At 41.3% G+C, this 26,088-nt stretch overlaps 1 protein-coding gene across 14 annotated transcripts in view; it reads left to right on the top strand.

Moving 5' to 3' along the window:
- Positions 1-26,088, top strand: part of KALRN (kalirin RhoGEF kinase) — a 464,835-nt gene that overhangs the window by 309,205 nt on the left and 129,542 nt on the right. For 13 of the 14 annotated variants that reach the window (XR_014616305.1, XM_084209314.1, XM_084209316.1 and 10 more), the window contains 17 exons: positions 1,158-1,277; positions 3,922-4,140; positions 6,941-7,090; positions 8,008-8,122; positions 8,483-8,598; positions 9,176-9,298; positions 11,603-11,785; positions 12,844-12,962; positions 14,140-14,206; positions 14,854-14,963; positions 16,615-16,684; positions 18,384-18,473; positions 22,475-22,567; positions 22,896-23,007; positions 24,124-24,314; positions 24,727-24,828; positions 25,524-25,666. Coding sequence is in view for 13 of the 14 variants with exons in the window: in XM_084209314.1 (XP_084065440.1) it covers positions 1,158-1,277; positions 3,922-4,140; positions 6,941-7,090; positions 8,008-8,122; positions 8,483-8,598; positions 9,176-9,298; positions 11,603-11,785; positions 12,844-12,962; positions 14,140-14,206; positions 14,854-14,963; positions 16,615-16,684; positions 18,384-18,473; positions 22,475-22,567; positions 22,896-23,007; positions 24,124-24,314; positions 24,727-24,828; positions 25,524-25,666 (2,123 nt within the window). In the remaining variant the exon portion in view is untranslated. The remainder of the gene's footprint in view (positions 1-1,157; positions 1,278-3,921; positions 4,141-6,940; positions 7,091-8,007; positions 8,123-8,482; positions 8,599-9,175; positions 9,299-11,602; positions 11,786-12,843; positions 12,963-14,139; positions 14,207-14,853; positions 14,964-16,614; positions 16,685-18,383; positions 18,474-22,474; positions 22,568-22,895; positions 23,008-24,123; positions 24,315-24,726; positions 24,829-25,523; positions 25,667-26,088) is intronic. The other variant, XM_084209318.1, reaches the window with a different exon arrangement.

The raw sequence follows: 26,088 nt of genomic DNA, 5'->3' as shown, positions 1-26,088 counted from the left end.
CCACACTGTTGTACTGAGCAGAATGTAATTTTCTACAAATTAGGGTCAGCTACATGTATAGATGTCTCCCTTTTTTCTCCTAGGGAAAACTCATTTTTTACCCTACAGGGAACTGAATGGCACTAACTAGGGTGATGCATGATGTAGGGATGAAAAACAAAGCAATAAAAATCCCTGTTCCCTCCAGGCAATTAATGGATCACTTGTAGAAAATGATAGTACAAAAAGGAAATTGCTATGTAGACTATTGCAGCAAAGTCAATTTTGGAAATCATGAACTAAATTTAGGGCAATGATTGAGCAGTCAGGATTTCCTGTGGATCTGTGAATTGGACTCAGCAACTTTCTGGCTTTACTAGACTAATAAAACACCTCCATAGGTAGAAAAAAAGGCTTTGAGAGAGCACAGGAAAGAACTTGCATGTGTGTTCTGGGTGCTAATTTCCTAAACACGTGTCTTAAAATAGCAGAAAATGTTGTTGCTTAAATGAGTGAGTACAAGCTTGATGGATTAATTATGTACATTTAGGATGTGATTCTGCAGTCATTACAGCATGGATTGCATGTCTACAAATAATTTTAACATGTCTGAAGTAAAGCCTCTTGATTAAACACAAAATGCAAGATTTGACATTTTTTCCTAGCTGTGTGCAGGTGGAAACTCTAACTGCATCTTAACTCTGTGCCAAATGAGTCCAACTGTGTCCTCTCCCTCCTCCCCCTTAAGCTCAGACTTTTGTGTGAAAGACACACAGGCAAGTGAAGCAGAAAGGCGTTGCAACATCTATGATTCCTGTCGGAAATTTGAAAAGATGTTTAAATTCAAATCTTCCTCATTATGCTTTGTGGTTTTGCCCTGGGGTATTTGCATAGGGGCACATTCATGTTTGTGATCCAACCTTGAAAATGAGTGTTCTTTGCTGTCCAAATATCCATGTAAAGGGAGTTGAATTCTTCAAGCAATAAATTTTTCAATAAAATCTTTGCCTCTTAAAACTGCGTGCCATTAAGACCTTACGCTAGGATTTCTTTCTGTTCCCAGAAAAGATTTCTTTCTGCTCACACTTGTTCAGGCAGGCTGAAGAATTTTCTGACAGGTGACTGCATAAACCCTGGTAGTGAAGGCACCTTTCAGTGAGCACATCCTTTGTTTGCAGGTGCTTGGCTGGATCAGGAACGGGGAGTCGATGCTCAACGCCAGCCTGGTCAATGCCAGCTCCCTCTCGGAGGCTGAGCAGCTCCAGCGGGAGCACGAGCAGTTTCAGCTGGCTATAGAGGTAACACCAACCACTTCTCTTTGTTTCTCCCTCCCAGGTGAACACCACACAAAAGGTTATCTCATGGGCATTAATCACTGCTTTCTTGAAGGAAGGGGAGGAATAGAGGCTTTAGAGAATCAACTTATCATTAAACTCATAATGTAGCCAGCAGCTAATAGTGAAACAAATTATTTATCACCTGCAGCTAATACTTCTGCTGCCAGATATCAGCTTTGCCATTCATGAAAATGACACTCAGGCATCGCCTGATAATTTCCTTGATAAAAAATTAAGAAGATTAAAATTCATAAAGTGATCTGAAATGGGAAAAGTTTGTCAAGTCAGTTTTTTTCCACATCTACAGTCTGGAGGTCATTCCATGGCATTCATTTGTGAATTTTTTTTTACTGGATAATGGTCTCACACTAAATAATCTTTCATTCAGCTTTCCTTTCATGAACCCCAGAAAAGAAACTCATTCCAACCCTCATCCTCAAACAACTTTGACAAAGAGGCAAGAGGGGCAATTTTTAAGAATTGACCCCTAAACTGCTTTTCCTCTTCTTGCTGTGGAGTAACAACACACCTTTGACCTGGCCCTTGGAAACTGACTGTGAGCCAACCCATTTGCCTCACTCACAGACTCACAGGGCCAGGAGGAAGAGCCCCTGCTCTGAGCAGCTTTCCTTTGAATGAGAAGGTAGTGAAGGGCTAAGATCTGCCCTGAGCAGGGCAGTAAAAGATTCCTAATTATGCTCAATGCTTCATATATCTCTGTTATTGGGAGCAAACCCTCACAGGGTTATTTCATGTCAGTTGCTAGAAAGAGATTGCTTTCTAGCATTATTTTTTCCTGTTCCAGCTTAAAAGGTGTGTGTTCTTCCCAGATAATATTGATTGTTAGGTTTTTTGGTTTTTTAACAGAGAAAATAACAGCTGAAAAATACCCTTATACTTGAAAACTAAACCAAACTAAACTCTGCAAGTATGGAGATTTGAAGAGATGCCTGAGTGGGGGTGGTAGGTGGAGGGAAGAGGAAGGGATGTCTCCTGGAAGAATTGAAGCTAGTCAATATACATTACAGTGATGCTGTTAAGTATAGAGTTTAAATCTCAACTAATGACTTATTTTCATCCAGCTCTGCTCAGAATAATGAAGGAGCAGCTGTTGCAGCTCCTAAAGGAAAAGGAAGAAGTTTTTTATCAATTCTGTATGAGCTGGCTGGTAACAAGCTGTGGTGACCACATCTTGGCAGCCACCACTAGACAGCAGTGGGGAACAAGACACCCACTGGCTGAGTTATCACAGCTTCTGACACTGGGGAAGTGCTTGCATTTGGTGGTGAATGCAAATTGCAGAGGGAGAAGAGGATTACACCATACTAAGGGGAAAATAAGTTTTCAAAAAGAAAAAACAGTAGATTAAATATTTAAAGTATTTAAAGCTCAATATGGGGAAGAGATCAGCAAAGCACACAAGGCAGACTGTTCTTTAAAAGCATTCTAGATGTGGAATTGATTTTCAGTTGAAATCCTTCAAAGTCTATTTCAAACAAGTATTACAATTCTAACATCAGTAAAGCAGCTGGATATTAAATTTAACCAGTTGTTCTTGAACATCTTCCTAAGTTTCTGCCAAATATTAATCCTTTTTGTTTCCTGATAGCTTTCTCTACATTACATTATTCATCAGTGTATTGCCAGATGATTTCAAGCTTTTTTCCAGGTTCATGGCTTAGATCATAAAACTATCACATGAGAATTTGTCAGCAGCAGTTACAAATGGGACATAGCACAGAGGAGTCTGAGAGATTTTAGGGCTTCTGTTCAGAAGATTAAAATCGAATACTCGACTTAACCATGTCTGAACAGCTCCTCAGGAGGCTGGAAAGGGATGGGGGCTATTTTAGCAGCCCACAAAGGAAGGCATAGCCACCACCTAGGAACTCTGAGAGGAGCTGGTGTAGGCTGAGGAATGGGGCAGATGACTCAGTCCTGCCTGTAAAGTGGCTACTGAGTAAACTGGGGAATGGTGGAGAGAATGGTTTGGCTCTTCCCAGCTCTGACCTTAGATTAGCATAAATCTAATCTCCAGTATGAGTGAACTGACTTCCAGAAATGCATCTTGTAGGGGCTGCTACTTGTGATGAATTTCATGCCCTTTAGTAAGACATTTTCTGGGATTGATGTTTTGAACAACTGCACAATTAAAGCTGCTGATGCCAGGTAAACTGCCTGGCAAGAGCAAAACTGGGGTGACTAGGCCCATAGTTTGCCAGCTGTTTGGAGTTTGCTCTTGGGCTGCAGATTGTGTGGGATGTAGTCAGCACTGATGCTGGGTGAGAGCTCAGTGAGAGCTGCCTACACCGGGCAGGCAGAATGGAGTCCTGGGAGCCCCACCCCGTGTTACTGCCCAAGGAGCAGTAGCTGACCAGTGGAGCCAACCCATCTCAGCCCTGCTTACATGTTCCAAGCTTTGTTAACATGTTGCAAGTGTGTGTGAATAACTGAAACTAAAATGCTTTGCAGAAAGTGACTGTTAACTGAAGATAACTCTGAAAATATTTCACTCTCTCGCATCCCCATGCTCACGCCTCGCTTCACCTTTCTACCATACATCTGGCACATCTGTACAACCTCTCTCTCCTCCCCTCATACACAGTCCCTCTTTCATGCCACTTCCTTACAGAAGACACACCAGAGTGCCCTGCAGGTCCAGCAGAAGGCTGAAGTGCTGCTGCAGGCTGGACATTATGATGCTGATGCCATCAGGGAGTGTGCTGAGAAGGTGGCCCTGCACTGGCAGCAGCTGATGCTGAAGATGGAGGACAGGCTCAAACTCGTCAATGCCTCCGTGGCCTTTTACAAAACCTCTGAGCAGGTGAGCTGGACAGGGCCACTTCTGGGCCATAGTAAACCAAGTCTGAATCAGTGAAAATTCTTTCTTTGACAAGTATTGCAACACAAAAAACATAACCCACTCACCCCTCAAAAAAAAAAAAAGACAAAAAAAGCAGTTTGTAAGAATTTTGAGATGAAACTTTTCAGTGTAGCAATGTAATTCTTGAAGGACTATTTTTGTTGGGTTTTTTTCAACTTTGCCCTTTCAAACAGGAATGATTTTTGAAATCCCACCAGTTTTGTTTCAAGTCCTCATGATACTTACTTTTGAGAAATATAAATCTGCTTTTCCTTGAGAACTGCTTGCAATTAATTAATTATTACTTTGTGAGCCAATGTTTTCACTAGTACTTAAATACCACCATGCCAAAAAAGATGCCAAGATTTGAAGGGGTTTCTTTTAAATCCACCTGCAACACACATAATTACAGCAGGAGCCCATTATATGTTATACCAACTCTACTTCATTCCAGGTGTTCATGAATTGCAAAACACATTCCAGTTGGCTGCTGGCATGGTGGGATTATTCATCTCTTGCACAAGCAGGTGCCCTTTATACTGTAGTCAGTGAGAATTAGTGTCACAGTGTGGCTACTCAGCAGCCTTGCCTGATGTCATTTACTGCAGCCAGGCAGTTGCTGTTAGCAGGGACACTGCAGGAACCTGTGGTTTTACACAAAGGCAGCAGTGATTGCCAGGACATTTTCTATTGTTATTGCCACACAGTTAGAGCCTCAATTAGAGAACCAGACATGGGAAGATTTTTAACACAACTAGATATGTCATTAGGGAAAGAGTGTAGTTTTCCTTAACTTGGAGGCTGGAGATGATCCTTGGGCCACTTTTTGCTGTCATTTGTTGAATGTATTTTTAAGACTGTTTAAGAGGAATGCATTCCTTATAATTAATGTATTTCACTGTGAAGAGTTTCATACAGATTTACAGTCCCTGATGCATTCAAGATCAAAATGAATTACTGCTGATGGAGGAGTGTGAGAAATGAAAACTGTTAGGGGATTCATTAGAGCTTTAGACAGTTAAATGTACTGGCCAGAATATGCATCGGCAGTAATTTATCAGTTCAGTCTCTCTTCCTGTTTCCAAGTGTCAGACAAGCACACTGCAGTGCCCACCAGTTCATTCATTGGTTGTGTCTATTCAGCAAATGTGCAGGGCAAAGATCATTCAGTCTTTGAATGCTCATAAACTCATGCTGCAAGCCTGTCATCTTCTCTTGGGCTGCACAGCTGATCTGCAGTCCTTAAGGGTCTGCTCCATGACTGCCTGACAGTAGAGTGAATCATTTACTGGATCCTGAATTCTCTGAGTATCCAGAAAAAGGAGCTGAAAGAACAGAGAGAGTGTCACATGCAGCCAAACTTTTTCATGCCTGTCTTCCCCAAGTATATTATGTTCTTGATGTTAGTGGTGAAGCCCTGGATTTCAAATAGCCCAGTTTTTCTCTGACTTCATTGACAGCCCATGTTATAATCACTTCTCTCATCACCTTAACAGAAAGATGATCTTTGCATGTGCAGGGACAGTTCTTCCTGGAAATATGTGAATCCCAGGCAGTCCATTTATTTTCATTTTTTAAATCACCTAAGTTCAATAGAATGTCAAGGTCTTCAAGAAGTGAAATGGAAATGCTTTTCTGTGCCTACATGACACATGAAGCACTTGCTCTCCACTAAATGTTTGAGGGTGAATGCTGGTTTGCATCCAAGCAAGAAGATAATTTTAGATTGCCAAGTGCATAAGGTCCTTGCATAATGCATAGTGCATAAGCCTGGCAGCAGGATCAGTTATCAGCTCACCTTAACTCACCAGTTTTAAAGGGAACTTCAATGTGCTCTTGATCAGATTTACGTGAAAATGGCCTGTGATAGTGGCGGTGCCTGGGGCTGTGCTCTTAATCATGTGGGTTCTCCTGAATTATAGCTGTGTTCATATTAAAGCTGCAAGAGTGAGCAAGAAAAGGATGGACATTGCTACCTGGATCCCAGCAGTAACTGACTGGGTCATCTCAGCAGTGGAGTCTATAGGAAGAGTCCTTTGGGAAAGAAGAAAGTTCCAAATGTCCTGGAAAACTTTTGCTGTGTCTGCTCAGGCCACTGAGAATATTCTCAGGGTCTGCAATATAAAAGACTCAGCCTGAGGCAACTGCCTAATTTCCAGGCTCTGTTGGTTTATTTACCTCAATTCCACTGTTCCACTATTCTACCAAGATAGAACATGTGTGTGAGCCCTGTGCAGTGGAGCACCTGCATCCACCTAGATTGTGACCCTGATTTTAAGTCTATTGGTTTCCATCAGCCTTTAAAAAAGCTGTATAGGGAGCAACTAAAGTATAGCTGAAAAGAATAAATTCCAGCTTCAGACTTTGTCTCAGGAAAGTATTTAAGCATGTGCTTTTCTTTAAGTATGTGTTAAGTCCCTTGACTTCAGTAGGATTTAAACACATTCTAGAATAGGGATTGTTTCCTGAATGATCAATTGGGGCTGGGCTGACCTCTGCCTTGATTCAGCCTTTTGTGCTTCCTCTCATTATTCATTAGTAGAGAAGAATAATTTATTAGCCTTAAATAAATTGTATCCCAAACAGTAAAGATCCCTAGGGGTAAGAAAAACACCTTGATCATTCTGTCTAGGGCCTGTTTTATACCCAGTTACCCCCATTCTGTGGCCCATAGGACAAAAATGAAAAGTCATTGGTCACAGACATTTACTGAATGTTCTCCTGGTTATGATAACTGAGTTGTGCTGTGGTCATGTTTCAGGTGTGCAGCGTGTTAGAGAGTCTGGAGCAGGAATACAGACGGGATGAAGACTGGTGTGGAGGCCGAGATAAACTTGGGCCAGCAGCTGAGATAGACCATGTCATCCCTCTGATCAGCAAACATCTGGAACAGAAGGAGGCTTTTCTCAAGGTCTTATTTTTGTTCTCTAATAAATTAGGAAAACTTTCCATTAAGTAGAGAATTTAGAGCAGTGTTGGTAAGATTGAGAGGATGCTCTGATGTGTAATTCCAATTCAGCTACTGGCTGGCTTTATAAACCCTAGGCCAGTTTACTTTGTTGCAGCAGGGGTAATGGGCATTATTATCAATACATATCTCAGAGAGACGTCATCAAGACCAATTAGGTGGTGTTTGCACTTGGAGGATGTTAGTTGTTGTGCTCATTCAAAGTTCAGCTCTTAAAATTGCACTATAAATGACAGGTATAACACATCATTTTGGTGTTGGCTTGTACAAACCATCCAGCATTTCAGATTTTGCCCTCCAAACCAATAACTGAAAAACTAATAATAACTGAAGCAATTTTGTCTCTGCAAGGCAGCGCCAAGATGGAGACAGAAATTTCTTCCTGCCTTCCAGGTGCTGCTTTGGAAGAAACAGGGATCTCCCAGGCTGACAAGTGAACTGTCAGCCAGCCTCCCACCTGCCACTAAAACTGATACACAATATGAAAATACACGTGCAGTCAAGGCTTAAGAAATTACGCCTCTAGATTTGGACATTTTTTGAAACAATGATACTTTTCTTGAGAGATGGGTTAGAATTGGTTAGACAGAAAATGTATGAGGTACCAGTTCTTAGTAAGCAGTTGTTTAATTACTGTCATTAATCTGCCTTCATATATAAAATGAGCCACTATATTAAATGTCACTCACAGGTCTGTGAGACTGTTAGTTTATTAGCTGAGTTTATTGCCTCTTTGCTGAAGTTCTCATCTTCGCAGAAAGAGAATTTCTCCTTGCAATATAAGCAAGAACTCCCTTGGTCCCCTTTGCTCTCTTTGCTCATCTTTGCTGACCCTTTTTGGTGGGGGCTGTGTTTCCTAGGCCTGTACCCTGGCACGGAGGAACGCCGAGGTGTTCCTCAAGTACATCCACAGGAACAACGTCAGCATGCCCGGAGTGGCCAGCCACACCAGAGGGCCCGAGCAGCAGGTCAAAGGTTGGTGCAGTGACAACACTGAAGGTCTGCTTTGCCTCCCCCTCTGCAGGGGGATCCTCCTGAAGTCTGTGAATGTGCTCAGAAGGCAAACTCTGCTCTAGCATCATTTCCTTTACCAGATCACTCTGCAACTGCGCTCGCTTTGTGGTGGTTTCTTGTGCATGCGGTTTGGGGGTTTGGTTTGGGGTTTTTTTTAGCAGCCGCTTTGAATCAATGCCTGTTTTTAGGAAGTGTGATTTTGGGCTCTCTGCTTTTGGGAACAAGGTCAAGGCAAAGTGATTAAATTCATCATTTCATAGCTTATTTCTGTATGCACTCAAGGAATCCTCACTCATGGAGATGTTTTCCTTTGCCCTGCAGCCATTCTGAGCGAGCTGTTGCAGAGGGAGAATCGGGTCCTTCACTTCTGGACCCTGAAGAAGAGGAGATTAGATCAGTGCCAGCAATATGTTGTCTTTGAGCGCAGTGCCAAGCAGGTGATGTGAAAACCCCACCTTGTCCTTCTGTCCTGGCAATGTGTAAAATCTCCTGTATCCATATAATGCCTCTGTGTGGGGCTCCTGTTGCAATCTCAAGTTGTGTTTAAACACTGTCACTTCTGAAAACATGGCAAATATAGATTTTAAAACAACTTGAGACATTCCAAAACCTGACAACAAGATTCACTGTTTTTGTCACCTCAGATTAATTTCTGTATTTCTTCATTTGTTTGAAAATAAATATAAGAGCAAACTTGTTTTATTGAGCTATTTCTGAATGAGAAAACTGCTTTCCCTGCAGATCTATCTGTATGTAGGTGGAATTCCCTACACTCCTTTTTGCCCTAGGAAACACCGAGTACCATTTTGTAGCCTTTCCCACCTGCTTTCATTATTTTATTATTTTTATGTGTTCCTAGAAAATGTTTTAGTATACAGGGTATTAAGTCCCAATGTATTTGATATTCTTTGTTGTGCAGGGCTTTTTTTTTTTTTTTTTTTTGTCAGAGGATTAATTCTTGAAATACAAAAACTGTTTGTTTTGTTTTTCCTTTGGTGTTTTTGACATTCACAGGCCTTAGACTGGATCCAAGAAACAGGCGAATATTACCTTTCTACTCACAACTCCACAGGGGAATCAGCAGAAGAAACTCAGGAACTCCTGAAGGAATATGGGGAATTCAGAGTACCTGCCAAAGTAAACAGTGACTTTAATCTAATTATGCCATCTGCTTTAGTCTGTGTTTATGGTCTTGTGTCAATGCCTCAAATCTCTGTAATAATATTCCCTTGATTTTATAGTTGCCCTCTAAAAATCCTAGCCCTGAAGATAAATGATTTTTGCGAGCTTTTAGCAAGACATAGGCATCAAAAGGAGGTTTTCTCCACCCTGGTTAGTACTGGTTATAGAAAATTTCTGTTCTGATTAGAAGGAAGAGAAAGTCCATTTGCATACAGAGTTCACAGCAATTTAATAAGACATTCCATCCTCAAGCAATCATTCCAGAATGGCATAGAGTGACTAATTGATCTGAACACATCCAAGGTCACCATGGACTCCTGGTCTCTTTCTCCTGTCTTTAAAACCATCATTTGTCTCACTAATTCCAGCTAGGTTGATCACAGATGATCATTTATCTCATTAGAAATAATCTGCTGATCCCAACAAAGTACTTTAAATAGATGAGTCTTTAAACTCTGGGGTGAACATTTTTGAATACAAAACTGCATTACCAAGAATATATTAATTTATATGGAGCAGTTCTGGGAAATCTAGTAGGGTTTACACAGGAATGGTGATTGGATCTGCTTCAGACAAATTAATTCAAACCATAGGTAATTCATAGCCAGTGAATCCACAGGGGTATTAAGAGTCTCTGATAAGGATGTAAATTGCCGAGTTGGACTGCAGGAAGACCATGGCTTTGGTATTATGTAGCTGCATCTCACTGTGTCCTGAAATTGATCTTCTGTAATCCTTAAATTCCTCCTTAGGCTGTCTTTGCTTGTATGGGTTTGATTCACAGGCTTTGTGGTGTTCTTCTCCCCTTCTTTTAGCTTAGCTTGCATGTTTCTGAAAATGTGAGATAGCTAGCAGTGGATGGAAGGTAATTTCTTCAGACAGGACACATATGAAATTCTTTTAACTACTTCTGAATTCTAACCACCCATAATTAGTCCACCTGAAATTACATTCTGGTTCATAATTTCATTTTTATCAGAATAATCCAAATTCATAATGAAGTTTCCAAACCATTTTGACTCTTGATTTAGGCTAGGATTGAATTTTAGACCTCGTTTGTTAACAACCATTACTGGCTGTTTCTTATACTGACGTCTAAGTCTTGCTCCCTCGGGCTGTCCTACTGCTGATGTAGAATATTTTCACTGCCATATGCAATCTGGTAAATGCATGTCATTCCCAGACTGATGTTATTCTCAAATTAAGCTGTAGCTGAAAGCTTTCCTGATTCCAGTAACTTTCTGGCCAAACCAACTGTCTGAAATGCAAAATCAGCAGTAGCTTTTGGGAATTAATCACCCTTTAAATATGACAGGAAGTTCGATTTTTACATCTTCATACCTAGCCTTGCTTAGGTACTCATTTAATTTGTTAGGGTGATGTCTAATTCAGCTGTTAATCTGTTGTAGTGGTGGAATTTCTTGAATTTAGTTTTGTGTTTGAAATCTGCTGGATGGTTTGGGGTCTGACATGATTTGTCCATTTGTGGTCAGATCACTGATAATTATGTCAAGTACCTGACTGTGTGTCTTGCTTCAGGCATGGGGGAACATCCTCTCTATCTTTGACCACAGGCTCATTTCCTGGGATAGGTTTGGAATCAGAGCTAGAGTTTATAACTAGGTCCTTTGTGCAGTTTTGGCTAAGGGACAGTTAGTGACTAAATGGAATAGAAAAGACCTCTGGAAGGGTTTGGGGGCTCAGTGTGTGCTTTGGAGTTCCGGCATCTTTTAGCTGGTAATGTTTTAACTGGACCTAAAATACCAATGGAGGATTTTATAGCAGGCCATGAATTTGGATTCCAATTTTGTTTGTTTTTGAAACTGACTAATAATGATTCAAAATCACTTCCTGGGCTGATATATGGTGTATTAATGACCTTCCTACACAGATCCACCAGATATAGTCAGAGTAACTTGGTGTACTGTATGAGGTGTGATTTTAAAATCTTGTCTTCTACTCCAGGGCTCACCAAAAATAAGCTCTTGCTTATGGGAAGGAGGCATGTGGAACTTCCAGCATGTTTATGTGTTTGTGTCTGCAGGGTTTCAAAAACTTGACTTTCTATCTTCTTCATCTTCATAAGTGTCCTTATAAAAATGTCATTCCTTTCATGTTTTACTGGAAGTTTGAAGTGTCTGATTCTGTATAAGATGAAATACAGACACTCTTTAATGAGGCATAAAAATTGTGAAGCTTTGTGAGTTAAAAGCAAAAGAAATGATAATAAAGCATAACCAAGGACCATATTTTGGGCAGCAAACAAAGGAAAAAGTGAAGCTCCTCATCCAGCTGGCTGACAGCTTTGTGGAAAAAGGACACATACACGCCACAGAAATTAGGAAGTGGGTCACCACCGTGGACAAGCGCTACCGGGACTTCTCTCTCAGGATGGGGAAATACCGTTACTCCCTGGAAAAAGCCCTTGGAATCAACCCAGAGGTACTGCAAGACCCTGTCCTGTTGGGGGTTTATGCCAGAGTCACAGAGGAAGGGGAAGCCTGTGGAATGAATGCTGTTGGTTTTTGTGTGCCCATTAGAAACGCTGAAAGCTCAGCCAGCCCCCCTGGCCATGGCCAGAACTGCTTCTTGAGAAAAAGGGTTAAAGGGTTTTGCTCTGGTTGGTCAGTGATGTGAGGAGGGGCAGATGAAGATCAGAAAGATTTTCTGAACAAATGTTTGCACCATTTTTCAGGAGACCATACAGCTTTCAGGAGGAAAGGGAGGGAAAACACCTTAATTGAATTGAGTCTGTGTTAATTTTGGCATAAACCAGAAATCCTGTTCCCACACCATTATTTTGCATCCAATTCAAACTTTGACTCTTAAGTTTTTATTCTCACATCCTTTAACTAACGTAAACAATTGAACCCCAACCTCATCTCTGAACTCTTTTAGGTGAAGTAGATCATAAGAAGCAAAAATTAGGATGTCCTGCTATTCCCTGGCCATAGTATTAAGGGAGAGTGCCTGAAGCAGAAACACTTAAAAACCTTTCAGTCAATGATTCTTTGGAATTAAGTATCAAGAATAAGGAATAAATTCCCTCACACTCTCATGATACTATAAGTGCACTGTTCCTTGTAGGGCTTCTGGTTTGCACAGAGTTCTAACCACAGCCTGGAAAGGTATCCCATGGTAAACAGCCACTGAAAGTTGTCTCTGCATGGTGCTCTACTTTATCAGACTGTTTTTGTGAAGTCCCAAACTAGACAACTAATTTAGATATGAAAGAGTGAGGTAATTTAGACCTTTTTATCAGTATTGGTTCCTAGTTAGGAGAAGCAGTGAAGATTACAATGAATATAATTTCTGGGTTTTAAAGATTTCTCTCTTAGCTTTTTATCTCTTCTCACAGTACTTCTACTTCTCTCTATATTTCCTCCTTTTTGATATTATCTTATTTTGTCCCTTACCTTATTGGTCTCATGAACATGCTGCACTTTGCACAACTGTGGGATTACAATGAAGTTAAACTCTGTACTTTTTTTTTTCCCTAGGATAACAAAGACTTAGAACTAGATATCATTCCAGCAAGTCTTTCAGACCGGGAGGTAAAGCTGCGAGATGCAAATCATGAAGTCAATGAAGAAAAAAGGAAATCAGCCAGAAAGAAAGAGTATGTCACCAAACACTCTGTCTGCATGGCACATTATCTGCTAAAGAATAACTCTGTGATACTTGCATGACCAGAACTGACTGACAGTCCTGTAACTCATTCCAGCTGCAGAGTTATTGAGATGAGTCTGCAGGTGTAGGACAGAAGTTGTTTCTTGTAGGTTGGAGAATTTCAGAACATAAAGGCTGAATTTCTTTTGGTTTTAATCAGAAGTTAGAAAGGAAAAGTAGTGAGGCAAGCCCTTGGATTAACCCTGATGTTGTGGAGTTGCTAATTTCCTTCTGGTTTTATGTAAAAAGTAACATGAGCGGGAAAAAATACAGAGCATCTTTAGGTATCCAAGTATTATCTAAACATCAGTGACCCAAGAGTTCACTTGAAGTTTAGGTTCAAATTTCAGCAAGTGTAGGACTGAGAGAACTGGAAATAGTTCATACTAGAGGAAATAGTTGAGAGGTGCTTGTTGCACTTAAATCCATAAATAGTCTGTTTTCACAGTGGTCTGTCTTATTTTTTTGTGTAAGAATATTGGGAAAGTATTTCTCAGCCCTCTGAAATTGCCACAGGTCATGACTGATAAGAAACCACTTATACTTTAGAAAATATTACACTTGGTCTGCCTGTGGCAAATTTCAGGATTTTCAACTTTGAGGGGCCCAGCCTCAGGCTGTAGAGATGCCATGATTGCATTTCACAGCATCTGGATTTTCTCTGGTCAGATACCAAGCTGTTGAAGTCTCTTCAAAGAAGGGGTGTCTCCCAAATCCATCTGTGTTGCCTCTGAAGGTAAAGTTTTAGACTGACTTCCCTCTGACTGTCAGCAAAGGTGCAAATGATGGTGAATCACAGTTCCTTAATCCTGGGGGGAAAAATTTTCTGAGAACCAGCTGACAGTTTAGGATGGGCATGTAGGTGGTAAATCCCATTGACTCAGGGTTGCAGGAATACAGCTTAATAAGATTTGTGCAGAAAAGATATTTAGAATATAACTCTACAAGGGACTGGAGTATGAAGTGCTATTTTGGTCATGGACCTGAAAGGTGCAAAGTAAGGCAGCTGAAGGTCCAGGGTGGAAATACCCTTATTCTTTCAGACAACAGGAGGATGTTTTGTTTTCTGTTCATTGCAGAAATGCTTATAATGTCCAAACCACCTAAAATACTCCTTTTTTTTTCAGATTCATTATGGCTGAGCTGCTGCAGACAGAAAAAGCTTATGTCAGGGATTTACATGAATGTTTAGAGGTAAGTTATGGCCCAGGAGCTCTCCAGTATTTCCTGGAAGCACATGTTGTCCTCTGCAGTGGGGATGCTCACTTTAAAGCACAGGCTGTGCACCTTGATTCATGGAGCCTTTCCTTAAAGATTCAAATCTGTTCCTCTGAATCATCTCATGCTAGAGAAACTTCAGGACTTGCACAGTCAAATACCTTGCCTTGCTGTACAGCAGGGTGTTCCTAAAGTGGATGGTGATATTCAAGGCAAAAACTAGAGTGTAATTCAGTAAAATCTGCCAGCTTTCACATTCCTGCAGTCTGACAGAGATTTCTGTGTATCTAGTGCTACTGAAGTGGCAAATCTGTTTATCTTTCAGCTGTTTCTGCCTGCAGTTTTTGGACACCATCAGGTGGACAGCAAAGACAGGTGTTGTTGGCACGTTTCTGCTTTTTCCTCAGATGACTTCAAAGCATCAATGCATCAGCACTTTGAAATTTCTCTAGAGAGCTTTCTGTAACACTGGAAATGTTTTTTTTTTAGTTGTCTGTTTAGCTTGTTGTTAATCTCAAAATACATAGTTCCTGTTCAGCCTGTGCCTTTGGCAATAAAACAGGGAGATCTATTCTTTTTCTGTGCATTTATTCACAAAATTAAGAGTTTCTGGTGTTTTCCAGACTTACCTTTGGGAAATGACGAGTGGAGTGGAAGAAATACCAGCTGGGATCCTTAATAAAGAACACATCATCTTTGGCAATATTCAGGAGATATATGACTTCCATAACAAGTAGGTTTTCTTAGCAGTTCTGTTAATGTTTAGGCACTTGTGCATCTCTGTGGTGTCTGCAGAGAGCCCCTACACTACAGTCCACACATGAGTGTAAAGTAATTGATTTTGCAAAATAGTTTTTGATTTCTGTTTTGTTTCTTTTGCAAAAATGAATTGGAACTTAGTTCAAAACTTCACCTTCAGCTGAACAATGTTAAAGTCATATTATACCAATGCTTTGCAGGCTGATACGTGCTTTCCATCTCATAGCACAAGATCTAGTCTGGACACTTACCTGTTAAAAATATGATCTTGGAAAACACAAAGGGGAGAAAGTGGAATTGTTGGCATAAGCTGGGTAAATAAGTAGCTTTCTGCCACTTCTTGGAGACTTTCTGTGTTTAATCTGTAACTAACAGTACTCCACCTTGTTATGATAAATCTGTGTACCAGATCAGCTTAGAGGGCATTGTTTCCATGGTACAATGTGAATGCAACAACAGTTATAAACTTAACATTTAGGGGAGATGAATCCAACAAGTTCAGGCTGAATTCCAAATCTGTCTTCAGGTTACACTTCAAAACAAATCAGAGAATCCTTCCTTGTTTGTTTTGGGACATTTCAAGTGCTTCAGTTGGATAAATGTGCGATCACGTAAATACAGCCCAGCAGACCATGTCATATGCATGCTTTTGTGCAAGCAGCTTCAAAGCATATCAGGATGTTTTTATATCATATTTTATCATATCACATTTTTGTTCTGGTGACCCTGACTGATGCCATCTGATTGCCCTCCTCTTTCAGTTTCCACTGTTCCCACTGCCATCCCTCCAGCCCTCAGTCATGTCCCACAGCTTCTCACTGCTGTCATTTCTCTTTTCTCTGACCCCTCCTCCTGCAGCCTGCTGCTTCTACATAATCTTTTTTCCTCTAAAACTTCTTCCAAGCAATGCTAAAATAAATTTCCCCTGTCCCCTCCACCAGTGTCCTCCACAGCCTCCTCCTTTGGCTGGTGATGTTAAGGCATCCTCCAGCCTGATTCAGAAGCCATGTCCAAGGAAGGGCAGCAAAGCAGGTGAATGGTCAAGAAAATATGTTCTAGGAGAACATAGAATATGTTCTAGCTGAAGAAATTGTTTCATATTCTTCTTTCCACCCTGGCATTGTGCAGTGCTGTATCTGCAAACAGGTGTCGCTTGTGGTACAAGCTGTTCAGAGAGAGCTGATTAAAAAAAAACCATGTATTTTGAAAGTTTACTATTTACCTATGAAATGCTGGGCTTGTTTAAGTTGTTCTCCTTTGTCCAGTGTGCTGAGCTGGGTGTTGGGAACCTGGCAGCTTTGGGCTTCCCTTGTTGCTCTTTGTGTGAACCACTACACAAGAACTCTTTAAAGATCTGTGTTCAGATAGAACAGTCCTGAGCACACAGACTCCCTGCCAGGGATTGCTTCTTTTTCCTTTCTGGTGGAGTTAGGTATGACTGTACTCAAAATAAAAAAAGCACATCCTGGCAAGGGACACTCTTCCTGCTGGCTGGACACTTGGGTAGTCTCATAATCAAGATACAAGATACAATCAAGATCCTTAGCTCTCATTGACTCATTGGTTATCCTGCATCTCCTGGGTATTTGACTGGAACTAATTACATTGGTGTCTTCTTTTTTCAGCATTTTTCTAAAGGAGCTGGAGAAATATGAACAACTGCCTGAGGATGTGGGCCACTGCTTTGTCACCTGGGTAATGAGGCTGCTACTTCTCATTATTTATTCAAATTAATTCCTCCAGCACAGATGGGAACAAGCTGGGAATAGGTGCAAGGGCCATGTCCCCAGTGATAAATGAGATTAGGAGCCAGTCTGGAGCTACAACTGCTTTGTCCTTCACCTGCCCAGGGTGAAAGTTTCCACCCTTCTCCTCAGCAATTGTGGGAAGGCTTTCCAGAGCCTCTCTCCTTGTCCTGTGCTGACCACACAGCTTTTATTTACCTCTGCTAGTTTCTGTTTAGCACAACCTCATCAAACCAAACCTGGTTTTATGTGACATTCACTTCCCTGTGAAAGGCCCTGGGAGGACAGACATTTAAAATCTTAATAAACAGACATATAAAATCTTAATATATAAATCTTAATCTTCCTTAAAGACTTTTAGTCATGCCATGAGAACTCCACAAAGGCATGAAGAATATTTTATTGACATTTTTCCTCCAGAAATTAGTGTCAAATTTCTGAGCCACTGTGCTCACTCATTCCATTATGCAATGCCAGGATAATTTCCAACAGGACTTTCAAATCTTGGTGCAGAGAGTCTTTGTGAGCGTAGGAGGCTCTGGGAATTGGCTACAGTAATTTATCTGTATGAAAGCTGTTCTCTTTTCAAAACATTTACCAGTCAAGTCAGCCATCTTTGTGTTTTGTCTGATTGTTTTATTCATATATCAAAGCTAAAAATTAGTATTGTAGGAGTAAAGATGGAATATTTTCACTTCTCCAAAAAATGAGCATGTTTAGATGATTTCAGATGGGTTTTTAATTTAAAAACATGTCACGAGTCTTGATGAAATGGATTCAGAAATATTCTTTACAAAGAACAGGTTACCTGTTTAGGAAAGATGAATGCCTTTATGTATCATTCTCTGCAAAATCTTCATGATACTTTAAGTTACTACTGCATCATCTCAACAAAGGTGCATGTCCAGAGCTGTGTGTGTGGTTACAGATGTACATACAAAGCTGCCTGCACAATTGCAGGATCCTGTTGTTTAGATATCTGGAAAAAAAAAATACAATAGCAATGAAAGGAAAACATCCTCCTCTTTTATTTGCCTCCCTCTTCTTGAGACCAGAGTGCATTAATAAGAGGTGGGAGTGCACAGATGCTTTTAATTTCTGCTTAAAAGTAAACAAATTAGGAAATAAAATGTAAAACAACATAAAATTTAAGCCATTGAAGTTTGAACCAAAGTAGGAAAGGCAAGTCTGGGCCAAGTGTCACAAATTTCAAGTCAAAAATGTTGGCTTGTGCCAGTTTAGACTAGGTGAGTCACTTGGCCAGTTTCTAGACTGGCTTTATCTTCAAGTAGGTGGTAGAGTCAACACTTCATGACTGAGTTTTGAGACCCTCAAACTCTTGTGTAACATTCATAGAGCTGTTAGGAATTATTTTACAGCTGGATTAAAATCTTAGGCCTTCCCTCTGTGATATTTGTTAAAGAAAGCCTCCCAGAGCCTCAGAACTGCTCAAGTAAGGTATGAACCTTAAAGTCTTCTGCTCTTAATTTACAATTCTTGTGCTGCTTGGTGGCAGGGTGGGGGTGGTGGTGGTGGTGGGTGTGTGGGAGAGAGTTGTCACCTGTATTTATCCTGGTGTGCCTTAATAAAAATCTGTGGGAGCAGAGAAATAGCTTATCTTGCTTTTCCCTTGATGTTTGTTTCCACAGGCAGATAAATTTCAGATGTATGTCACCTACTGCAAAAACAAGCCTGACTCCAGCCAGCTCATCCTGGAACATGCAGGGACTTTCTTTGATGTAAGCAGCATTGCTGTTTTCCTTGCATACACCTGGTGCAGCTCTGTGCTTTTTTACACTCGAGCTATGGGTTCCTTTCTGTGCCTTGGCATTTGGGTTTTTCATTCCACTGCAAATATCACGTGCTGCGAGAACTGATGGCTGTGGTGTGGTGTGTGGTGAGGTGTGGAGACACATTCCTATGGGAACCTTGGGGCATTTCTCAGACCTAATCCTTTCTAAAGATCTGGTTTAGATGTAATCTCTGTTTCTGAGTTAGTGATAAAATGAAAATCTCAGATTCCATTATATATTGTGACCTGAAATCCCTAAAACGAGCTCCTAGCCTCCTGTTCTGCCAATCCTACCCAGCCCATTCCAGATTGATTTCATTGTGCTAATAAAGAACTCCATAGACTCCATTTAGACTATTTCCCATACAAGTGCTACAGCCAGTGATAAATGTTTTCAGGCTCCAATCCCAATTTGGGGATTGAGAAAAAATCAAGTTTTTGAGTACCTTTAAACCAAGCTCTTCCTCTTATTTAACATCATCCATTTCACCATGCTTGTCTGCTACCTTATAGCTTTAATTAGTCATCTTTCTAAAAATAAAATAAAATAAAAGAAAGAAGTGCTAAGACCTCTCTTCCAAAGCACTGGAAGTTTGCAAATGTAACAGATCAGCAGGATCCAAGCTGTGCTGGAGTTGGCAGCTGACAGAAATCAGCTTCTCTGGAATTTGCACATGCCAATGGTTACAGCATTTCAGTCTCACTCCACAATGAAAGGTCTTACAAGAGCCACAGGAAAAGTGATGAACACCTTTTTCTTTGCCTTGTTACCGAATGCTCTGAAAGTCGAGTGGAGCTGGAAAGGCTTCTCCAGGAGGTGGCGCTTGAGCCTATGGAATGGTTTATACAGTGGTTTATACAATGGTTTATACAATGGTTTATACTGGTCGGCTGTTTGCACAGGTTAAAAGCTTTTCCACTGCAGCTCTCTGCATGGGCTGGAAAGCTGCCTGATATTGCTCAGTAGTGAATATTCGTGTGTCAGCAGCTGCTGTTTTGCCAGGGGGAGGTGTTTGCCTTCCATGGGTGCTGGGCCATCACCCAGGGTTGAAAAAGAGAAAGGTAACTCTCCCCCCAAAAAATCCTCAAGGAGGCACTCAGTGTGAGTGACTAAGGTCATGCAAAGTACCTGTGTATCCTTCTTACCTTGATCTTGGAGTGGCAGTAGTTCAGGGGTAGGACAGCCTGGCACAAGGAATACAGAGAAAATAGTTGGTTCTTTTTTTCCAGGCAGAACCTGGAATATCCCAAAACCCTGATAATGAGAGTGAATTATCTAGAATAACATCCCTTAGTAAGAAGCCTGCTTGAAAATCACAAGTGTTCCTCAAATTTCATAAGCTCTCATAGAAAGCCACCTCTGAGATAAAAACAAGCAGTCCCAGTAATTTGTTTGAACCCTTCAAGCCCATGGAAAACTTGCAGCTACAGGGCTCAGTGTAAGGGTTCACTGATTAGGAGAAGGAGCAAAGACAGGTGACCGATCTCATTTGAAACCATGAAGAGAATTCTGAGCAGTGCTGAGAGCTGGGCTGTTCTCAGCATGTCAGTGAAGCCATGTATGCAGAGAAAAGCAATGTATTTTATTGAACCAGTTGAGACAGGTGGAAAACAATGCACAAACTCTCAGCTGTGAAACGTGCCTAGTTTATCCTACAGCATTGGTCTAATAAAGCATAAAGATTACCATCTTCCCTCCCTACAGATGGTGCTTTGCTTATAAAATTCAGAAGTTGTTGGTATGGTTATATTAGCTGGAAATTGCACAGGGAATGACAATAGTGTGTTTATTCTGACTTAATTGCAGTAGACTTATTGATTTCACTCTTTCGGCTTTTGTATCTGTCTTGTTCATCATTACTTAAAACTGTGTTCTTTATTCAGTAGTTTGAATGATAAATTATGCTTGCCATGTTTAGCAAATTTTAATATTTGTAATATTTAAAATTTTTAATACTTCAGGCTAGCAAGGTGTATGTTTGATTACCAACATATGTTAGCTGTCAACTTCGATTGATAGAATCAGCATGTTATTGAAGTAATCAAGTTGATTTTAGTGTCTTTAGTTAAGCAAGTTTTGATCTTTGGGACAGAGTTTGGTTGAGACATGTACATGCTTCTGCTGTTTGGAATACTTTTTTGCTTTGAATCTTGGAAAATATATGGTTTTATATTCAAGAAACCACAGGGCACTTTTGCTTTGCATGACCTGAGAGGAAAAAGGTAAAGCTCAGTGACTTTGGGAGCATTGCAGAGCATGGTGTTTCTGAATGGAGGAGAGTTCTTGGACAGTTTCTCTGCTGAGCCAGAATGTCCCTTAGGAAATGAGCAGAGGCACAAACAGGATCTTACTCCAGCACTCCAGAGGGAGGAGCTGCAGGGAGAATGTCCCTTGCCAGTGCTGCTCAAAGGTCACTACCAGAGACGCAACAGGCTGTGTCTCTGCACAGCCTGACCAGGGAGCATCCTGGCAGAGCAAGGAGTGCCCAAGGGGGAGGCATCTTGCTGAGAGCATGTCCTGCTGTTCAGAGAGCTGGGGGGAAGGAGCAGGGATAATTTTGTTACTTGCATTCTACAAAAACAAGCATTGCCAGCTCCAGAAAGTTCACAGATGTGGCCGAGGTCTTGCTGGCTCCTGCAGTTGTGAATTGAGTCTCAGCCATGTGCTCTGCAGGCACGGTTCCTCTGTGAAGTCAGCTGTGACTCAGCTTCATGCAGACTCCATTGACCCCCAAACAGAGCCCCTTCCCTTTGGGGTGTTCTTCATGGCACCAGAGGATTTAAAGTAAAAAAACAAAAAACTTTTCTAGTAAAAGAAACCAAACCAACAAACCAAAACTCGGTTGGCACATTGCATGAAAAGTGGATGCTTTTGCATCCCAGCATTAAGACAAACACTGGAGCTAAAAAGAAGCAGTAACCTCCCAGTACTCAGCAGAAAATCAGATTGTATACAAAAGGAAAATCTCTGTTCTTGGCAGCTCTTCTCCCTTCACCCTTCCATAACTTCATCATTTTACAGTCTCAAATTTACAATCCAGTAGCTGGAGAAAAGTCCCATTCCCCTTTTCCATTTGCTTCTGGTAGGAATCAAGGATTTCCTGGTGGCCAGGAACAAGGCAAGGCATGTCCAGGGCCTGGCAAAGACAGAAGGGTTTCCAATCTCTTCTGTCTCAGCAGAGAATCTGCCCCTTTAGGGCATGAGTTTGGAGTCTTTTAGATGGCTAAATATGTTCATTAGAGTCCTATAGGATTTTCAGGAGCTCCTGACTCCCCCTGGGACAGTTGTGGGGAGGCAGCTGGGCCCTTTGCAGCCCTCAGCAGGTCTGTGATGTCTCCAGCAATTCCTGAGCACATCACAGTGATCAGCCAAGACATTTTGGCTGAGGTTCAGGTGATGACACAGTGCTGTTAGAGGTATCATGAGGGGATATCTCTCCTGGCCCCCAGGTGCCACCTCAGAGCAGAGCAGGTCTGTCAGCACTGTGTCAGACCTGTTATTCCCATGTGGATATTTCAGCTACCCCAGGGCTCTCAAATGGGACTCAATGCCTATGTTTAGACAGCTAAATTATACCCTACTCATGCAATTTAATTTAATTTAATGTCACTTCATTTTAATTGAATGTTAAGACTCTGCTTTCAGCCTTTATAGCTAGGGGAAAGCAGATGACATGACAGGTAAGTCATACTTTAGCCAAGGCCTGTTTACTCAGCAGAGCTTTAGCTTGGCTTGCAGAGGGACCCTGCAGTTTAAGTGGCCTTAGGGGCACTCTGCTGTTTATTGCCAGCCTCACTGAAACCACATTTATGTAATGTGAGCTTAAAGAGGGTTAAAAATCTAAACATAGAATGCAAGGGTGCAGCACTAAATTTAGTTATGGGTGGTTCTGTCTGGCAGGGGGGTAACAGTTTTCCATGGCTGACTGCTGTTTTTGTCCCTTCTAGGAAATCCAGCAAAGACACGGGCTGGCCAACTCCATCTCTTCTTATTTAATCAAGCCTGTCCAGAGGATCACAAAATACCAACTCCTGCTGAAGGTACCTCAGTGAGCTGCTCAGATCAGCTCATGCAGAGCAAGTTCACAGGTTCATGAGTTACCTTCTGCTTAAGGGAGCTGCTTCATGACCTGTAAGCATAAGTCCCCAGAAATCTTCCAAGGGCACAGTCTCCCTTGAGAGCACCTTGTTTTATCTTTATAGCTGTTCCTATTTGACCCCCACTATTTTTGAGCATCCACAGTGGGGTTTGCTGCAGTCCAGCTTTCTCCTGTCTCTGAAGCAGCTTGCAGGGACCAGGTGGCACAGTTGGGTGTGAAGGCAGCACGTGGACCAGAGTTTGTTTATGGTGTCTGCATTGCTCCTTTAGGAACTGCTGACCTGCTGTGAGGAGGGCAAAGGGGAGCTGAAGGATGGTCTGGAAGTGATGCTCAGTGTCCCAAAGAAGGCCAACGATGCAATGCACGTCAGCATGCTGGAAGGTGGGCAGGGACCTGCTGGGAAATGTGTTAGTATTGTTAGTAACTTGGGGGGGAATTAGTAGAGGATGACTGTAGCAATACTGTTTTTTGTCATAATTTTTAGGTACCTCCTGGCTCCTTTATGATATTTCTCCAAAAGAGAAATTCTCGAAAGAATAAAGCTGGCTAGGATGTTTGGGGGGGAGGGAAGGTATTGATCTGTATCTTTTGTGTGTGTGTATATATATATATACACACACACACACACACATACATATATATTTACATATGTGTATGTATGCATATACACATGCAATGTATGTGTACATATATATATTTAGCTAAAACATTCCTTCTCCATTAAACGAAAAAAATCCCTTCCTGAAACAGTATCAGTTTAGCTGCTGACAGCTGTAAAAATTATTGGATGAAAACATTTCATAATACTGTTTCAACATTTCAGAAGTTCTGGTTTTCTGAGACAAAACAGCTTGTGTTTCAAAATGTTAGCATAGTTATGCCAACGATTTCTAAAAAAAGCACTAAAAAAATATTTTAAAACTATAGGAAAAAAAAGTTTGATTGGCACAAAGTGAAGTCTTTTATTGGCTTATTATGGTGTGGAGTATTTCTGAAATGTAAAAATTTTATTCTGGACTGAGATGCTTTATTGTGTCTCACACATTTTATTGGCCCGGGAAAATAATTTCCAGCCTGGCTTGAGGAAAACCAAGAAACAAGGAGAATACTAAAACAAGTGCAAAAAGGAACTAGTGCCACTAGTTGGGCAGTACAATCAGCTCAGGTGATTAAAATTGCAGGAGGGCAAACAGAATTTGTAATGAAGTGCATAGGATTTCTTGCAATGCACTTCTGTGTACAGTAACCACCACTGAAACCTTCATAATATTATTTTTGAGTTATTATTACAAGACTTCAGCAGCAGCCTCATTTGGCACATATGATGTATTTGATCTACAATGAAGTAATTACATTGCTGCCATAGGAAAACAAAAAATAAAAATAAAAATATTATCACTGGGGCAAAGACCCTTTTATTTCAAGTCTTGACTTTGGTGTTTCTGTGAATTGCTTGTCTCAATAATAAATACAAGTGATTGTGTTTTGTGGTTTTAGGGTTTGATGAGAACCTTGATGTCCAGGGAGAGCTGATTCTTCAGGATTCCTTCCAAGTGTGGGATCCCAAGTCTCTCATTCGGAAAGGCCGTGAGAGGCATTTGTTTCTCTTTGAAATCTCTTTGGTGTTTAGCAAAGAGATCAAAGATTCTTCAGGACACACAAAATATGTTTACAAGAACAAGTTACTGGTAGGTGTGGCTGCAAAGAAAAAATATTCTGGGTGTTGTGGTTTTTTGTAGGTAAAAGTGGTGTTTTGGAGGTTCACGTGTCCCCTGCTGGGCTGGGGACACTTTTGCCCCTGGAAGGGCTGGCCCTGAGTCCTGCAGGACTCACCTGAAAGTCAGCCTGCAGTGAGTCTGGAGAGGTTTAAGGTAGTGAGATGTGAAGGGTGGGGGGAAATGCAAGCAGGATCACTCCAGCCATTCACTTCTCTGCCACCCCAGAATTTTCTGTTCCTTCCATCTGTGTATAGCAAACAGAGATAAAATCCCCTTCCCCTACCCATCCCAGCCTCCCCACTTCTTCCTACAAGTCCAAAGTTTTCTGGACTCATGAAGCTTCTTATATATGAAATCTTTCATCATCTTTCCTCTACACTAGACCTCAGAACTGGGAGTGACTGAACATGTTGAAGGAGATCCCTGCAAATTTGCTTTGTGGTCTGGACGAACACCATCCTCAGACAATAAAACAGTGCTGAAAGTAAGTCTTTTCTGTTTGTTTTCTTTGCCTTTAGCACTTCTAGTTCAGGTCTTGGGATCCCTGAATGAAAGGTCAGTTTCTTCCCTCCTCATTTTCACATGGCTCCCCTATCTGCCTGGGGGTCATGCCTGCAGCAGGAGCAGCTGAGCTCTAAGGCCTCAGTAGCAACTGGGAGAGTTGTGCAGCCTTGCTGGAATTGCATCTCCTCCTGCAGCCTGGGTTGAGCAGCTGCTCACTGACACAGGGCAGGTCTCAGGGTGTTTGGCTGGGAGGTGTAATTCTCTTAGCTATTTGCCACTGAGCTTATCACAGTGGTCTGTGGTCTCTTCCACAGACCTCCAGCGCTGACAGCCCCTTCTGTCAAGTGAGTCTCTGCTGAAGAATCCATGTTATAGCTGTTTTGTCTAAGGAATTCCCAGCTGTGCACTGATAACCTGTTTTCCCTCTGCAGAGCATGCTGTTTGCTAGCATTGAATGTGTTTATCCAGAGCTTAGCTGCTTTGCTGTTGCTTGCCAAGTAGGTCTGGTCAGAAAGCTCTCAGCTCCCAGGGGTTACCAGGTACTCCAGCAGCTGCTGCAGTGCAGCAGAGAGGACAAAGAGTTAATCATGACGTTCATCAGCTGGCCATGTTCTCCTCCACACAGGAGGGGAGAACATGATAAATTCTCTATCTTTCTGCCTTGTGAAACTTTAGGCATCCAGCATTGAAACGAAACAGGAATGGATCAAAAATATCCGGGAAGTTATTCAAGAAAGGATCATTCATCTGAAAGGAGCTCTGAAAGAGCCCATTCAGCTCCCCAAGACACCAGCAAAGCAGAGAAACAACAGCAGAAGGTAACTTCAGTCATTCCCCACAACATGAAATCACTAGTGTGTTCTCAACCCACAGCAATGAGGTGTCTGTGGCCTTTTTACTGGTTTTTACTGTAGTCAAAGCAGTTTTCATTGTCTCTGCTTTTTTTATGTTGTCTTGGCAAAAGTAGCTGGAAATCTTTTTTATGATATACATACAAAGAGCTTTCATTTTATGCTCCAAAGTATAGAGAGAAACAGTAAAAATTCTTCAGAGTCCAAGGTTATCGTTCTTTCCTAAAGTAGATTTTACTTCTTCACATTTGAGTGAAACCAGATTTTTTTCCTTGTTTGGCACATTTAATTGTTTGGCAATCAAAATCATAGTTGATCCTAACAATATATTGAAGAATATATAGTAAATCATCTGTATTTCATCATCTAATACAAACTTGTTTCAGCCT

Source organism: Fringilla coelebs, assembly GCF_963513975.1.
Source record: "Fringilla coelebs genome assembly, chromosome: 7".
Lineage (NCBI taxonomy): Eukaryota > Metazoa > Chordata > Aves > Passeriformes > Fringillidae > Fringilla > Fringilla coelebs.
This window is presented reverse-complemented; position numbering and strand designations above follow the sequence as displayed.